This window comes from Erinaceus europaeus, chromosome 2 (genome assembly GCF_950295315.1).
Source record: "Erinaceus europaeus chromosome 2, mEriEur2.1, whole genome shotgun sequence".
In the NCBI taxonomy this organism is placed as follows: Eukaryota; Metazoa; Chordata; class Mammalia; order Eulipotyphla; family Erinaceidae; genus Erinaceus; species Erinaceus europaeus.
Genome location: NC_080163.1, coordinates 81,959,783 through 81,978,948, shown reverse-complemented (window position 1 = coordinate 81,978,948; position 19,166 = coordinate 81,959,783). Strand labels below are relative to the sequence as shown.

Below are 19,166 nucleotides of genomic sequence, written 5' to 3'. Positions count from 1 at the left end.
TTCCAAAACGTTGCAAAAGAAACAGGATCGCGAATCCTTGGGACTCCGGCCGTGAATGTGACCTAGGCTCTCCCAGGAAGAGACTTTGCTTCTATAGCTGCTACAAGAAATACTGCAAAAGCACTGAAGATGTCTTCCATATCAGCAATGGCAGAAACCCAATGAGTGCCCATATTGTGAAAATAAATTCGCAATCATTCGTCTCCCAGGAAACCCACATCTGTGAACGTCCCGCCAAAAACCATTGTTACACCCGTGCTGCATCACTCAATGGACACTGAACCCTCCACTTAGCAGACTTCAGTGCCCAGAGGATGGAATGTAGTGAACATGTAACTCTAGTAACTATAGTAACCATAGTGCACCTGCATAGTGTGATAAAGACGGACATAATGTATGCATAGGATAAGATGTCAACCCAAACCCGATTGGCCAATGGAAATGTAACCTTAAAACCAGAGGCAAGCTAAATATAAGTAAAGGCTCAGAAACCAGCGGGATGGAGCTCTTTCACCGTTACTGACCAGGATGCTGCTGGTGCTGCTAAAGAATTAAGCACACATGGCTAGGCTAAGTAACCGCTTCCCCAGCTTCCAGGAACCCTTGCTCATCCGGTTGCGCCAGTGGATGAAGGACCTCCAGTCTGGCAACACAGCAGCAGATGGTGACCACGTAGTGAGCCTTACCTGGGAACAACTATTTAAGGAGAGGTATCGGGTTGACTGTGTGTTGTGTGAATTGTGTGACCTTTCTCTGCCATCTAAAATAAGTAAAGAATTATTGCTTAACCCCGACACACTCTCCAAGTAAGTCCTTGCTCTAATTCCTTGCTCGTGACAAAAAAATCATGCTTAATTTACAAATGAGTTATTATTATTTAGCATTCATAATGTCAGTGCATTAAAGAAACAAAATGAGTATATTCTTTTTGAGAGACAAAATTAAAAAATGCAAAAATAAAAAAAAAAATTCTACTCAGAGTTAGTTACTCAAGGATTTGGTAAGTGTGTTGATTGTAAAAAGCAATGGACAGTCTGTTACAAAGGTAGAATACTTGCCCCTACCACAGTATTGGCCAGTGTGAAGAAGGCAACACCAAGGTTAATAAGTCTTTTGAAATCATAGAACTATAAGCTTAACTTGGATTTCTATAGACAAAAAGATGTATTTTTCTGGCAGGATTTATTAAGATGAAGATTTCATATGTTTTTAGGCTTGGTGTTCTTCTGGCTATTGTGAGAAGAAATTGTTGCAAATATAGTTTTCTTGGTCTTAATTTTTAAAAATCTATTACCACTAATAAATTATTATGCATCTGGGAATTATTTCATAGGACAAAATTTTAACTCATTAATAACTAGAAAAGCACTGCTCATGGCTCATATTTTCATGTAATATTAATAAAATGATACTAATGTTTATCAGAAATTACACTTACGCACAAATACAGTGTGCCATAGGTACAAATGCAGTCATGTAACAGACTCTGGCCATGTGCATTTAGCCCACTGTGCTACCGCCCAACTCTAACAGACTCTGATCATTATCCCCTTTAGTAATAAGCTCTAGTCAGGGAGTCAGGCTGTAGCGCAGCAGGTTAAGCGCAGGTGGCGCAAAGCACAAGGACTGGCATAAGGATACCGGTTCGAACCCCAGCTTCCCACCTGCAGGGGAGTCGCTTCACAGGCGGTGAAGCAGGTCTGCAGGTGTCTATCTTTCTCTCCTCCTCTCTGTCTTCCCCTCCTCTCTCCATTTCTCTCTGTCCTATCCAACAATGACAACAATAATAATAACTACAACAATAAAAAACAACAAGGGCAACAAAAGGGAATAAATAAATAATAAAATAAATATTAAAAAAAAGAGAAAAAAAGCTCTAGTCAAACAGCGGTAAACAAAGTAAGTAAATATAATCGAATATAAAATTAACAAAGTTCATTTTCTTTTATGTGGCTATGGCAAAACTTTGATAAATGGTAGCTACAATGAATACTCTGTAAATATCATCTGAATATTTTAAGTTGGATGCATTTTTAAATTGTAACTTGAAAAGTTACTGCATGATAAAGAGTTGTTAACATATCGAATTGGAAAATGGTGCTTACTCACTATTCCTGAGAAGATAACAAATTACTTATTTTGGGAAGTCATATCTGTGCCCAACTTCCCAATAATACCATCTCTCTCTCTCTCTCTCTCTCTCTCTCTCTCTCTCTCTCACACACACACACACACACACACACTAGCATTAGAAAAAAAACAACTTAGTAACTGACAAGATTAGTTTAACAAGCTATACTGGCATAGATCTCTTTAGAAAAAAATATTTTGAGCATAGAAAATTTATACTGAAATAATGTGAATGTTGAGATTTAATACTTTCTGCTTTGTTATATTTGAAAATATCTTAAGAATATATATTCATCTTTCAAAGAAATAAGGTCTTAAAAATCTTTTTTTAAAAAAGATAATTTTTATTATTTAAAATTTTTTATTATCTTTATTTATTTATTGGATAGAGCCAGCCAGAAATTGAGAGGGAAAAAGAAGACAGAGAGGGAGAGACACAGAGAGAAACCTGCAGCCCTGCTTCACCACTTGTGAAGCTTTCCTCCTGCTGGGGGGTTTTGGGGACTTGAACCTGGATCCTTGCACACTGTAACATGTGCACGCTCAACCAGGTGCGCCACCATCTGGCCTCCAAAAGGTAATTTTTTTTACATGTGAGATCATATAGATATATTGAGAGAGTGCAAGGGTACATGTTTCAAGTATTCACATTCCTGGCTTCCAAGCAAAAAATTTTTGGGGGGCAAAATAGTTTCTACAGGACTATTTACAGGAACGTCTAATGTGTAGGATTTCACATCTCCCCATGATAGATGTCAAAACAATAACTCTTATCTAGAACACTCCAACTTAATGTTCCCCTCTGCAAAATGCTCTTCCACTCATCATTAAATTCTAAAGAATAAATTATGTAGTATAACTGAACTGTTATGTAGTATAACTTAACTGTTCTTAAGACAACTATTGTAATTTCTTTTATTAAGTATCATGTACTATGTAGGTCATATAATCAATAGGAGAAATAACTGATACATGAGTGATTTTCCTGGAAGAGTCATTTATGCCTATTTATCTATCTACTCAGGAACCAGTACATACTTTTAAAAAAGTTGATTGACAGATATAAAAGAGACAAAGAGAGACCAGTTTTGCCATATGTTGATGCCAATGACTGAACCCAAGACTTCTGGGGTTCAAGCATGCAAACTGGTGCTCTAGCAAGTTGAGCTATCTCCCCACCCCTCAGTATTTGGTTTTATAATTAAAGACTTGGATGATAACGATGATAAAATTATGAATAAATTTATAGTGGACTAGGAGATAGCTCACCTGGTAAATTGCCTGCACCATGCTTGAAAACCTGGGTTCAACTCCCCTAGACACTACATGGGAGCATCATGCAAAGGGTAATCTTTCCAAGCTGTAGAGGCGTCCTGTGCTGTTTCTCATCCTTTACACTTTGTTTCTCCCTCTCTTTCCTACATCCTCTGTCTGGAAAAAAAAAAAGTAAAAGAATCTGCCAGAAACAGTGAAACTCTGCAGTCAGGCATGAAGCCTCAGCAAAATCCTTGATGTCTTGAGAAAAAAATATTTGTGTATTATGTTTCCATTCTGATTTCCCTGGGCAGATGAACTCACCAATGTGTCCCAGAACCTCTCCTCTCCAGAGCCCCATCCCACTAAGGAAAGAAAGAAATAGGCTAGGGGTATGAATCAACCTCCTAATGCCCATGTTCAGCAGAGAAGTAATTACAGAAGCCAGAGCTCCCATCTTCTGCACCCCAGAACTTCAACTCCATCAGGACCCAGGAAGAGAAGAGGAAAAGGGAGGGACATCTGGATGTAGTAATAGGTGTATGTGTGACTTGGAAAGGAAGAGAAAATTGGACTATAGAGAAAAATGGGCAAATATATACAACTATTGACAGATAGTTGTAGAAATAATATTAACTCACATCTACAACCTTAAGAGAACTACTCTAGCTTACAATGGAGGAACTTGGGATTCAGAATTCTGGTGGTAGGAATGTGTGGAATTGTACACCTGTTATCTTGTAATTTTGTAAATCAATATTAAATCACTCACTAATAAAAAATAGTGTGGAAATGTAAACTATCCACTCTTTTCTCCCTCCATGACTCACCATTTTACTTGAAAGAATAGGTATTAATCAAGCTGTGATTATTCAGATGTTGATATCTGAGCAATTATTTTTTTGTGAATGAACAAAATGAGTCTGTCAACTCAAGGTAAACAAGAGGTAGTCTGTTGCCAAAAATAACATATTGCAATATATTATATGGAGATTGATTCATGAGAAATCATATATCTTCTATTGAGCTAGATATTAGAGATTTGCAAAAAATTACAAAATATCACCTTCTTTAGTTTTTAAATAGAAGCATTTACATTAATATAAAATCTTGACTGCTACTTTAAAATGTCAATATTATATAATTTGTTTTAACTTTAGATATGATAAATAAAGGTAGATATAAAAAAGCTCTTTTGGATCTTCAATAATTTTCAGCAATGTAAAGGCTATCTAAGGTCAATAATATTTATGAGGACATCTACGGATTGCAACAAAAGTGAATGAACTAGGTTGAGATGTAATTATATAGGTTAAATTGACAATCATGATACTGAGTTACAGAAGGAAGGAAGAAAATAAAGTCATTATATAAAATAATACAATTTATATGAAATGGGAAAAACTAAGCCATAATATTTACGATGCATACATGGTGACAAAATTACAAAGCAAGGAATTAATTTACATAAAAGTCATGATCAGGATTATTTTTTGGAGGGGAAGGAAGAATTATGATTGGAGAACTAGTGGGTTGTCATTATGTATTTTTCTGTTTTCCTATGTCACTACTTTTCCAACAACCCAAATATATTAAAGATTTTTTTTAGCAATGTTTTAGTGATTTACCTATATGGTGGCTAAACTTTTTTTAAATTTATATTTTATTTATGGTAATTAATAGGGATTTTAAAAGTCAGGGAAAACTTTATCATTAGTAAATGAAGGAAAAAAAAAATACCCAATGCACGATGATGAAGGAGGACCCAAGTTTGTGATACAATTGGTATGCAGGCACCTATCAGAGAAGGATGAGAAATTGATCTCATCTGTACCCATATGTCTAGTAAATTATTGTTTTTCTGATACAACAAAACTAAAAACAAAGTGATAAGTCCCTGTCAGTGAATATTACAATAAAAAGAACAATAATGAAATTACTATATAATAAATTTTTAAGTGATAATAAAATAAAAACATCATAGTTATTTTGACAACTAAAACAGATTGCAAGGCAATTGGTTAAGGAAAATAAGAAAAAATAAGTGAAAAATCATATAATCTATTTAAGACTGGATAACAATGATATCAAATTGCATCACTTTAAAATGTGTTTTAGGGGCTGGGAAGGTACAGGACATGCCTTGCTTACATATGATTCTGCGTATGCTCCCCAGCATTGCATAAAATGATTTATTAATACTCTGTTCTCTCTCTCAACAAAATGAAATTGAACAATTTTTAAATGTGAAAACTGTTATATTTCACATATGCAATTTCCATCTCCCTGGGCTTTTCTTTTTCTTTTCCTTTTTTAAATCCAGATAGAGAGAAGAGGTGATATCACACCACAGTACTGACTCATTGTCTCGTGTCATGGTACTTCCCATGTAGTACTGGGCTTAACCCTCGCTCATGTGCAATGAAGGCAGCTTACTTTCCAGTTCATAAATAAGGATTAAAAAAAATATTTCAGATTCTTAGATGGACAAAGATAAAATCTTTAGAAAAACAGCATATATATCACATAGTTTAAGAAAATGTAAAATCACAAGCATTTATGAATTTAAAGGAAAAATGACAATTGCTATGGTTGATAATCAATTACATGTTAGATTAAAAAATAAAGACATAAGTATTATTAAGTTTCACAAGAAACATGGCACATAATGTCAATTAGATTTTACACATTTTTGTAGTTTTGAAATGATTAACAGAGAGATACTTTAGAATTTTAAGCAAGTGATAGACTTTAATAGAAACCAGTAATAAATTTTACAGAAAAATCTTAAAATAGGGGAAGAGGTGGTGGTACACCTGGTTAAGTGAATAGGTCCTGGTATATGCAAGGACTCAAGTTCAAGCTCCTGGTCCCCACATACATGGGGAAAGCTTCGTAAGTGGTGAAGCAGGGCTGCAGGTATCCCTCTGTCTCTCTGCTGTATCTCCCCATCCCTTCTTAATATACCTCTGTCTCTACCAGTACTAAATAAAAATATTTATAAAGTAGTTTTAAAAAAAGAAAAGAAAAATTTTAAATGATCAAAATAATCACAAGGCTCTTAGCTTTAGTATCCCATTTCTTTTGACTTAAACAAAAATATCTCAGGCTTACTTTATGGTCAATTATTCTCCAGTGTATATGTTCAAGTCTAGTACAGAGACAGTTCTTATTGTATGAAATTTTGACAAACTATCCCATAAAGGAGACACCACATCTACTTTTGTTGATACAAATTATAATGGGAACACTTTCATCAGAAAAATACAGAGTTACAGAACTCTGAATTCAAGGACTTCCCACAATAGAATTTATATACTTTGAGGGATCCAACTTATGGATTTTTAAAGAAATTAAATGAACTGTACATGTTTACATCCAAAAGGGCTCTTGGTTTGTTTGGTAGTGTGGCTTACCAACAAGCTCTGACTTTCCAGGAAGAAGGAAAATTAAAGGAAAGAATAACATAAGAGTGCATTTAGGAGGTCATTTGCATGAACTCCCAACTTTTTCAAAATCAGCAAGGTTTGAAAATCATAGTCTTCCTTGAAAACTAAAGTGCATGACTTATATTTTAAACACATCAAGTGTCATTTTATAAGCCTTTTGTATAGATCGATCATAGGCAGTAGGCAGGCACTGAAGGTTTTAGAAAGCATTTGAAGGAAACACAAAAACTATAAAAAGTCTATCAATTAGCATATCCCTTCATTAGAATTGAGAAAGACCTGTATTATGGATAGATTTAGTACTTAAAAATACCTATGTTATGCAGAAGAATAGTCTGAGACTTTGTTTCATAATTGTATTTAACTCACAGATAATCTTGACAATAAAAAATTTCAGTTATTCTTCATGACTTTTGGTTGTTAAATTTTTTCACTGTTTTTCTTTATTTTGATATAAAGTTAAAACATACAATTGTACTGTATACTTTAGTCTTCTCAGAAATCTAGGAAAGAGATATGAAAGTTTGCTTTGGTTATATCTATTCAATAATTTCTCAATAGCAAATAATATATATATAGAAATTACATTATCAAGTATAAAGGTGAGAGCTATTTACATAAAGAACATTTAAAGTATGTACATACACTATTAGTAGGAGAATGGTATCCATAAAGTTGAAGACGCTGACATAGAGCACAAAGGGCCAAATGAAGTGTCACATTTCAGAATGAACCCAAGTATAGCAAAAGAAAAAAAAGAAAAGGACGACAAAATAATCAATTAGGAAGGGCAAATCATTATGCTACATTCTAAATAGAGCACACACACAATTAGGATAAATGTTAAAGATGAGTAGCAAAGTTTTTTTTAATGTCATGTAATTAAACATTCAATGAATTTGTGCTTACTCCAGCTATTTTCATTAGCTTTCTGATAGAACTACTTCTTTGAGTAAAAGGTTCTTTTTAAGTAAGTGGCATTATTTAGACATACTTCAGTAATTTCACACAGGATAGGGCAAAGTCTAGATGTGAAGCATGACAGTGGAAATGGTATGAAAGACCTGTCTAAGAATCTTGTCCTGCTCTTATTGTTGTGTTGTTCTGTCAGCTTGAGCAAGTTAATCAAAATCTCTATGACTGTTTTCTTATCTGTGGATGTATTTAATACTTACCTGACAGAAAAGTAATGCTAAATTGCTAAAATAAGGGGCTGCAACATTTATAATGGCTATAGCAAGGAGCTTAGCACAAAGTGTCTAAAGAAATGTTATGTTTACTATCTTCTTTTTTTTCTGAAACTTAGTTTCATTTTGCTATGTAAATATATCTAAATTTAGTTTTGATTTAATTTTTATATTGGTGTATAAATGAAGAAACTGAGGCACAGAGAGGTTAAGAACCTTGTTCAAGGTCACCAAGTTAAGGAGTAGCAGAGCTAATAGCCCATTTCTGAAAAATTGGCTGCTGACCTTGTCCTATACTGTCTCTTAAACATAAATTATGTATTTTCACTACAGATAAATTTCAGTTGCTTCAAGACTCTAGTATATCACCAGTTTAGATTAACATTATTAATGTGCTGATTACAGATAAGTTACTAATTACTATCATCAAATACTGTTTAAAAAAAAAGACTAGAGCTGTATTGATGTAGAGCACTCTTTAGTTCAGAGGCTAGAGAATATGTATGAATTGTTTCAAGGAATATAAAATTTGAATTATGTAAATGAGATTTTAGTGGTACTATTTAACCTAAATTCCTCTGAGCTAACTGTGGAGATCACTAAATCCAGTAAGCATTCTTTTACATATGTAAGCAAGTTACTTATTTCATTAAATATTTTATTGGGAGGATTAAGTTTATAGTTGACAATACAATAGTTGGTACATGTATAATATTTCTCAGTTTTCTGCATAAACTATCCACCATTATGCTCCAAAACCTGAACCCTTCTCACTCTCCCAAGAATGTTTTACTTTGGTGCAATACACCAAACCCAGTCTGAGTTCTGCTTTGTGTTTTCCCTTCTGTTCTTATTTTTCAACTTCAAGTATGAGTGAGATCATCCCCTATCCATCCTTCTCTTTCTGGCTTATCTCACTTAACATGATTCCTTCAAGTTCCATCCAAGATGAAGTGAAGATGGTAAATTCACCATTTCTAATAGCTAAGTAGTATTCCATTGTGTATATATACATATTTAAAATTTGTTATTTATATATTTTTAAATTTGTTATTTAAAACTAGATTTGTGAGGGCTCAGTGGTGGCACAAGCAGTAGAGCACACATGCCACCATGGACCGCCTGCAGTGGGGAAGCTTCAGGAATGGTGAACTGGTGCTGTAGCTGTCTCTCTTTCTCTGTTTCCCTCTTCCTACTCCTCTCTCTATTTCTGATTGCTTCTGTAATGAAACAAAAAAGGCTGCTGGGCCCAGTGGAGTCACTCTGCAGATATTAATCCCCAGTCATAACCCTAGTGGCAAAAAAAAAAAAGTAATTCTGTGCTGATACTGTGCTTTTCCCAACATGGTTGGTTGCTATTATTTAATTCTAATATTTTTGAACCTTCCCCAATCACACGTTGACAGAATTTATGAAAAAAACTGAAAATAAGGTTGATTAGAAACTTAGCCAGTGTTAAACAGGATACTAGGAGTTCTCTAAATTCAGGTCTCATGATTTTCAAATTATAGTCAATAAATCCTATCCATAAATTAATTTTTAGAGAAAGTACCTATGTATCTTCCAGTAATCAATATGCAACTGTACTGATTAACATCTACTAAATACCTAAGTTTCTTACTAGAAGATACATAAGTACTTTCTGGCTGTAATGTAAATAAACAGAAACATTATATTTATACCTATTAAAATATTATCAATTTTATTACTACAGCATCACAAGGATTCATTACCATAATTAAAACTCCTAAATGTTACTTTATTAAAAAGTTTCCTATTAAGTCAATTATAGTTAGTATGTAAAATTTTAAATAATTAATTTTTCTATATATTATCTATATAAAATAAAATTTATGAATATATTTATCTCAGTCTTATTTATTAATACTCTAAAATTTCAAGTCGGCTTGTGACTGGGGGAGGCTCAAAAATTTTAGAATATATCACAATCAAATATCCTACAAAATAATCTATTTCAAAATTATGATCCTCTGCTTTTATCAATATATACATATATTTCATAAGTATAGTGGAGTTGAATAGAGCACCTATCTCAACAGATAATCATTTCCCCCACTAAAACTAATACATCTCATTCTAACAATGAGAATAATAAATAATGTGACAAATGTCTTGATTTTATTATTTAAATTCTAGGTAAAACAAATTACTGGGGGGCTAATTGGCAAGAGAAACTTACATGCCAAAAAAATTCAGTGTTTTCGCTGAGTGCCAGATGAACAAATGTGTTATAGTTAGTAAATGTAGAGGTTTGGGAGCTGGTCAGACATAGGTTTATATCTTGACCTTTCCATTTAATAGCTATGTAATTTTGGACAAGATTCTTAAATTTTCCTGCTATCAGTTTCCTCATTCACAATTACAAATAATAAGAGTAGGATTGGGTGGAAAATGTATATTGAGCATTTAGTACAGTGTTTAATAGTAAGGTGTCAGTATCTGTTTATTATTTTTATTATGTGAGCATGAAATTTTGTCAGGCTAGAAAGCTTGAGACAAGCAAAAAAAAAATACTGGTAGGAAAATGGAGAGAAGTGTGGCCTATATGTACCTTCAGAGTAACATAAAACACTATTCATCTAAGATGAAAAATTTATAATATATACTTCTAAGAAAGCAAAAAAAAATTTCTTTGTTTTATTCAACATTCCTATTGTTATAGTACCACGAGGTAGATTTATGTGTGTAATTAAGTCTTTGCAATTCACCTTTAAATTTTACATGCATAATGATCTGTTTTAATCTATCATAAGATAAAACCTTCAAATCTCATGAATAACAACAATATAGATGAAAATGATTAAATGAATGTAGTTATGGATACGTATATTGAATATCAATATTTGATCTAAATATTGATATTGATGCATATAGATACTGAAGCGATTTTCTACATAAGAACTTTAAAAAAGCTCTTGAGAAAGGGACAAAGTTATCGATTTTTATTATTGTTTTCAACATGAATAAAAACAATTCTTTCTTAGAAAACCCACCTGACACTACTATAAACTATTCTTACCAGCATCGCACGCTTTTCTTCATCTCCTTTAGTTTCTCTCTTTTCATTTTTTTTTCTGAATATCTCTTGAAGCTGAAAAGAAAATTAACCATGAAGCACATATGCAATAAGAGTTTCTGGGTACTATGGGGAATAAATTGGCATGAATCTCTATTTGGGAGAGAAAACAGCACACACATTTTGTCACAGTAGTAGATGGAGGACACATGAGTAAAATGAAATAGAAAATTTGGAAGGGAGAGTAGTAGAATGAAAAAGCAGCAGAAAATGTCAATAGAGCACCACCAATATAAGATGTTTGGTGAGACAGAGTATGTTAGAACAATCTTACTTCTCCCACTTTATTTTTTGTTAAAAACTTTTATTTGTGATGAATAATGGTTTACAAGACTATAAAATTACAGAGGTATAGTTCCACACTGCACACATAGTCTAAGTTCTGTGCCCTCCCCCACCCCACTTTGATCAGTCCCATTAATCAAAGATAGGAGACTGAATTAGGAAAATAAGAACAAGACTAAAATATAAGGCAGTAATGAATGGAAGAAAAAAAAACAAAAAGAAAAATAAATCCTATAATGAGAAGGAAGGGAAGTTCCAGTGATAGAGTTATAATTTGATGGCTAATATGATAGGGAGAGAGTATTAAATGGATATATGTTTAATCTCAGAATTACCTGTTACCTACCCGACAGAAAATATTTGATATATTTCAAACTTCCATAAAATGTGTAAACAACTATAATTATCTTTATACACTATGTATAATTTATATTTTTATAATATAAAATTATTCACAGTACACACCTTTATAGTTTTTATTAAATTAAATCATACTTTTTACTCTCCAACAGTATTCCAAATAATGCAAAACACAAAATATAAGTATATAATATTTAATTAATAATCAACACATACTTACCACCAAAAACTCCTTTTTATCTACCATCTCATTGCCATTAGTGTCAAACATGTTGAAAGCTATTCTAAAACCTGCATGTGGCTCTGCCAGGAAGAATGGAGAAAAGAAAAAGATTTGTGAAAAAGAAAAATGTATTTTAAAGTACAGAATCCATATTAGTAATGATAAGCTATTAATATTCTGTACTGAAATATTATCTTTTGCAAGAAGTAAAAAGCAATTTGTTACTTTTACTTAAATTTAACAAAGGCTACACAAGTCTACTTCATACATTACTAAGACACTTAGAACCAGAATTACAAATGCACTTTATAAGTACTATGCAATACTTGTTTAATAGTACTGACAAATTTTTTGACTCTTTTCTTCTCAGAATATTTATTTTTCTCTTTTAGGACATGTTTGTTTAAAAGGAATATGCCAGGATCATCATAGTAGAAACATTTTCATCATATTCAATTATTTAGAGTAACAGAATAAAAATATGATGTGATAGAATAGTTTAAATTCTTGGGGAAATTATATTGGAGATAAACTACAAAAATAAATGTCAAATAAGAGAAACTACATATGTGTGTTTAAACTTCTACCAACTTCAAAAACAAATATAAGAAATAAAGATAGCTTGAATAATCAATGCTCAATTCTCCTCAACACAAAACACAATTACTTTTTAACAGTCTATAAACTGCTTTAATTTTGTGAACCTTGTAATCAGGTTCGATCACTTTTCTATTTTTACTTGTAAAGCATAAATAAAAAAGATCTTGGACAAAAGAAAACTTAGCATTTTCTTCAAAGAGGAGGTTAGTGTACATGTCTTTTGTACAAAAAAATTTTTTTTTAATAAAACCATCTGACTTCTTTTGAGATGATCAACAAGAAATTTAAAAAAAAAGGACCTCCCACAAATACAATTTCCATGGCCTGTTGTACATTCTGGAACCTATCAAAAAGGAAGTATATAGCCCCACTTTCTAAATGAGTAATGGCTGTTTCTGAAAATAATAGAAACGGAAGCCAGTTTTTATGCAAGCTCATACTGTGTATGTATTTTAAGAATATAAACTTAATTTCATTGTCATTCATGTGAGAAGAAAATTTAAAAAACTGTGCCTTAAAACCCAGCTCTAAGGCTTTTTTTTTTTCTTTCTTTTTAAAAATTTTATTTAAGAATGGAGACATTAACAAAATCATAGGATGGGAGGTTACAACTCCACACAATTCCCGCCACCCAATCTCTATATCCCGTCCCCTCCCCACTAGCTTTCCCAGTCTCTATCCCTCTGGGAGCATGGACCCAGGGTCATTGTGGGTTGCAGAAGGTGGAAGCTCTAAGTTTTAAAAATACCTTGTATGTAACCATAGGAAGGAAATCCTTATAAGCATTGCTTGGAAGGGAAAATAGAGTCAAAATAATGAAAGGTACAAAGGAGAAAACAATAGACAGGCTATGCAGATCATCTAGCTCACTTCTTGCTAGCTCTGTGTTCATAGTTTTTCTTGTTCCAAAGTAAACAACATTCATAATTTTTCAATATAAATCTGAGAAGTTTCTGAGATAGATCCTATACTACAAAGGAAGATTTGCATCACTTAAGGTGATAGATAAGCTGTGTATTTTTTCCTACTCCTTGGTGAAAAAAAATAGTGACTGAATTTTCTCCTTTAACTCACAGCCAGTCCTGTTTTGACAAGCGGCTTTCTGAACCAGTTCTATTTTCTTCTTGTTTATTACAGTTGATTTAAATACTTGAACATCTTCTTTTACATTCAAAGTTATTTTTATTTTAGCTAAGAATATATCTTTCCTTTCTTTTTTTTTGTAGCAAGTTCTGAGATATTGGTGACAACTAATTTGTCTAATTTTCATGGTAGCATTTGTTACTGTTTGGACTCAAGTAAATTATGCCTTTTCAATATGAAGCAAGCTCAGTCTTATTAAGTCCCATTATCTAATACACAAACTTATTCTATAGATAATCATAATCTTGAAACACACACATACACCACATCAGACCTCATGCAGCAGAACTCTAACGTAAGATAATACATTTGTTACTAAATTTCAAATACTATTGACTGAATTTTCTAATTATATAAGCACAAGAAATTTAAGAAAACATTTCTAAAGATAGAGTTTTCTTGTTCTTTCCATACATCTCCACAAATTCCTACAATAGGGAGTCGGGCTGTAGTGCAGCGGGTTAAGCGCAGGTGGCGCAAAGCACAAGGACTGGCATAAGGATCCCGGTTCGAACCCCGGCTCCCCACCTGCAGGGGCGTCGCTTCAAAGGCGGTGAAGCAGGTCTGCAGGTGTCTTTCTCTCCCCCTCTCTGTCTTCCCCTCCTCTCTCCATTTCTCTCTGTCCTATCCAACAATGACAACAACAATAACTACAACAATAAAAAAAAAAAAAACAACAAGGGCAACAAAAGGGAATAAATAAAAAAAAAAAATTCCTACAATAAGAAATTTCACTAGCAATATTCCTTTATCCATTCCTTTCTTCATTCGTTAAAAACAAAACTATTTTTCAGAGACTAGTATATGTCAGACACTTCCTTTATAAAGAAACTAAAAGATAAAAATCTTTCCCATCATCAACTGTAAATTCAATTAGGGGAGACAAACAAGAATATATCACATATAATAAATACTTCCAAATAGTCTCAGTATTATAAGAAAACAAAAACATGGTGAAAGGATAAAAAGGTATAAAGTGAGAGAAAACTATTTTCGGGAGGACCATCAAGTAAAAATTCTCTACATCTTTACATTTCAAAGGAAACCTGCATGATGTTTGTTATCACCAGGATCTTAAGACACTGATGGTAGAGTGAGCAGTATGTACAAATTCCTAATGTAGGAATCCAAAGAATAAAATGGTTAAGGTATATAGAGTATGGCCAGCTCCAGTATGCATGTTCCTCCATTAAATAAATAAAACTTTTTTTAAATAAATAAAATTTAATTGAAAACCTTAGCAAACCATTCATATATTTCATAACAATTACTGCATCTGAAAGGAAAGCAGCAACACTGTTGAGGATTTATAATGAGTCTTTTGACTAACTAAAATACTCATCCTTTCATATTAGTCTTACAGAAAATGGAGGGAAACTTACAAATAATTATAGGCCCTGATTAAACCAGGAGAACTGACTTATGATATTATACTATAATTTTCTATCTATATTTGTGACTCTTGATCGTGCTGTCTTTGGTATTTTCTGCTAGCATTTAGCCACAAATTTTACAAAACAGCACTGATAAATTTAAAGTGATTTTCAGTAGCGAGAGAATCAAAGTCTGATTTGTTTTCCAATATTCTGATTAAGAAAGAAAATTACATCCAGAAATAAATTTAATAAGCATACTTACTTGTTAAAATACATAACAGAAACAGATATTCTGTGTAGGAAATCACACCTAAAAATAAGAAAATAACAGTTGTGCTATACATACATATTTCTTTACATTTATGAATAAATAGTATTACTATGATAGCTATATTAAAATAGTAAAAGAAACAAAATTAATTCTACTTTCACATATCTCTACAGAAGCCCATATAAAAGCAAAATCATAATTAGAAAAACAAATTTGACAGTTGTTTCTAGTTTTCAGTGAAATAATAATGATATTAAAAGGTTGCAAGTACTTAACACTGTATAATGCTAAACTACTTGTAACACTTGAATAAGACATTCAGACATTTTTGTTTAGAAATTTGATTTCTGTATTGTATTAAAAACAATATATATATCACTTTCTGCTTGCAAATTATCATTCTGAACATAATTAATGCTCATACTAAATGTGCTTAAGAAATTTTTATTTTAGCTAGATGACTTACTCTTTCTGGATAATTCATCCTGAGTTCTCTGTAGTCCTGTTATTATAGACTATAAATAAAGTTTGTTTGGAGTTAATAAAAATTCACATTTTTATCACTCACATTTCTGTGTGGGGACTATAACACCCCAAACCTGAATTCCTGCCTTAAGTGATATTCCACGTGAGTCCTGAGAAAAAATCAGGAAGAAGGCAATAACACTTATCAGATACTCCTGGTATTTGGTAAAAAGATATAAAAATCCTTAAGTAATCAGATTGTGCCCTTTAAAACCCCATTTTACCTGAGGTTCTTTGAGGCTGCCCTCTTTGTTAAAGAACAAAGACAGAAGAGGAGTCACTGTCAGGCAGTTTGTCACAGGACATGAAGAGAGCTAGCCAGGAGGCTTTGAAAGCATTCCCTTCTTTTGTTTATACTAGAATATTGTAACCTATAGACAGATAGTTCTGGTTGGTTGCCATGAATGTTATGGGAGAAAGATTTTGGAATCTTTCTCCCATATGTATATAAAGACAGTCTACCTAGATTCCATACAGATCCCTAAAAAAATATTTTTTAATTAAAAAAGAAAGGAAGGAAGTATATAGGTAACAGGAAATTGGCTCTCTCTCCACAATCTCAGTTTATTGACTTGTTCTGATTGATATGGTAGAATAGACAAGATACTTGCTGAGGTTTAAAGAAGCTTAATACTGATATACATTTCTGGTTTTTTTTGTGGTACCAGGGCCTTATACTTGCACTTAGATATTATAACCAAATCTGTATGAGGTATCTCCTATTGTAGATGCATTCACTTGATAATTCAGCCCGTTTGACAGATCTGCAATGTCTTAGAAAAAAGTCTTTTAGTCACATGTGGCTATTTAAGTTAAAAAAAAAAAACTAAAATACCCAATGGACTTGATAATTATAACTAAATCAATTTAAAAAAGAAAGAACTAATATAAATAAAATATTTAGTTCCTCTATAACATTTTAGCTGACTAATAGTCACATTTGATCAGTGGCTACCGTATGAGACAACACAGAAGTAGATTTCTATCATTGTAGTTAGCTTTATTGCATAGAAAATTGTTCTCCTGAAAAAACTATGCAAATAACATGAGAATTATGGTATGCCTAAACCCAGAGACTCCAGATTTGACCTCTCCCCCTAGCTAAAAAGAATGTCCTTCTTCTGTGCATTTATGTTTCTAAGGTATTTAGTCTACTTTGTATTTTCCCATGAGAGATATTAAGGAAATTATTATTAAATTTACTTGATCCTTTTGAGCTTGAGTTTTTCTTTATCTTATCCTACCCTAAAATCAAATGACAATCTTTAAGACAAATTCCAGGTAAAAAAAGATTGTCTTAGGGTTTTTCAAAGATAGCTTGCCTCAAATTTTATAAAGATAGAAAAACTCCAATTATAAGGGAGTCGGGCGGAAGCACAGTGGGTTAAGCGCATGTGGCACAAAGTGCAAGGACGGACGGAAGGATCCTGGTTCGAGCCCCGGCTCCCCACCTGCAGGGGAGTCTCTTCACAGGTGGTCAAGCAAATCTGCAGGTGTCTATGTTTTTCTCTCCTTCTCAGTCTTCCCCTCCTCTCTCCATTTCTCTCTGTCCTATCCAACAACGACATAAATAACTACAACAGTAAAACAACAAGGACAACAAAAGGAAATAGATATTTAAAAAAAACTCTGATTATAAAACAACAACAATAAAAGCTAAGGTGCTTTAATTATCCATATTACATAGAACCAGGTGGAAACAATGTGTACTTTTAAATTTACTTAGATTAAAATGGATGTATTATAACTATTCTTTTTTATTGGGAGATTAATAATTTACAGTACAGTTGCTGATACACGGGTACAATTTCCCATCTTGCCATGATAGGTGTCTGCAAAACACTCTCACTTCTAGACTGGGGTTTTTTAAAAAAATAAATAAATACTATTTATTTATTCTTATTTTTTTATTACCTTTATTTATTTATTGGATAGAGATAGCCAGAAATTGAGAGGGAAGTGGATGATAGCGAAGAGAAACAGAGTGACACCTGCAGCCCTGCTTCACCACTCATGAAGTTTTCCCCCTGCAGGTGGGGGTCAGAGGCTCGAATCCGGGTCTTTGTGCACTGGAACTTGTGTACTCAGCCAGGTGCACCACCACCCAGCCCTGGGTCTTTTTTCATCATCATGTATCAGGTCCTGAAAGCCCCACTTCACCCAACTCCTCTCACTGTCCTCCTTCCTGAGAGTCCTTTGCCTTGGTTCAATATTCCCAACCAATCCAAATTTTATTTTATTTCTATTTTTCTTTCTTAAGTTCTGCCCATGAATGAGACCATCTTGTACTCATTTTTCTCTATTTTGCTTATGTCACTTAACATGATTCCTTAGAGCTCTATCCAAGATGATGTGAAGAAATTGAGATCATCATTTTTAGTATCTGAGTAGTTTACATTGTATATATATATATATATACCACAACTTTTTTAGCCACTTATCTGTTATTGGAGACCTAGGTTGCTCCAAATTTTGGGCTATTATAAATTGTGATGCTATGCACCTAGGTATAATGGATCTCTTTAGATGGGTATGTTTGTTTCCTTAGTATGTATCCCCAGGAGAAGAATTTCCAGGCCAACTACTCTTCTAAATTTTGACTTCATATGGATGCAAAATAAAAGTATAATTTTATGTATTTAAAACATTCACATTTTGTAATATTTTTAACTTGAGAATACAAAAAGCATATTTCTATGAAACATTCCTCCATCTTGCCATTTTTGTTGGGTTGTAGTTAAATGGTTTAAGATACGGTAAGATATGGGTATGATTTCTCCCTGTGATAGGTATCATCAAAACACATAAACAATTCTTGTTATATGTATAAAAACTGCACTGTCATATTTGCTATAAAGGAAATGTAAGAATTAATGAGGTAGCTTAGATATGTAGATATGGATAATATAATATTGAAGCAAGTGACTTTTGCAGTGAGTAGTGTTTTTAAAAGAAACATATGGGTACTGGTCCAGTACAGCAGCTCATCCAGGAGACTGCCTGCTTTGCAACGCAAGATCGAGTCTAGCTCCCACCACACAAGAGGAAGCTTCAGTGCTATGATGCTTCCCCCATTCTCCTTCTTTCTCTGAACAAAGTTGAACTGAAGCAGTGAAATCCCTATTGTAGAGAAAGAGAGACTATCGAGAAATATATAGAAAAAGGAGGGAGAGAGGAGAAGAGTAGAGAGAGAAAGGAAAAAGAGAGATAAAGGAAGAGAGTACAGATGACACACACGCACAATTTTCTCTGTTGTAAACATTTCA

At 33.0% G+C, this 19,166-nt stretch overlaps 1 protein-coding gene across 2 annotated transcripts in view; it reads right to left on the bottom strand.

Annotated features, from left to right (window-relative positions):
• Nucleotides 1–19,166, bottom strand: part of MICU3 (mitochondrial calcium uptake family member 3) — a 114,198-nt gene that overhangs the window by 34,187 nt on the left and 60,845 nt on the right. The window contains exons 5-8 of one of the 2 annotated variants that reach the window (XM_007516278.3): nucleotides 15,367–15,414; nucleotides 11,983–12,065; nucleotides 11,061–11,132; nucleotides 7,479–7,517 (exon numbers count right to left, since the gene is read on the bottom strand). In XM_007516278.3, coding sequence (XP_007516340.1) covers nucleotides 7,479–7,517; nucleotides 11,061–11,132; nucleotides 11,983–12,065; nucleotides 15,367–15,414 — 242 coding nt within the window. The remainder of the gene's footprint in view (nucleotides 1–7,478; nucleotides 7,518–11,060; nucleotides 11,133–11,982; nucleotides 12,066–15,366; nucleotides 15,415–19,166) is intronic. The other variant, XM_016185238.2, reaches the window with a different exon arrangement.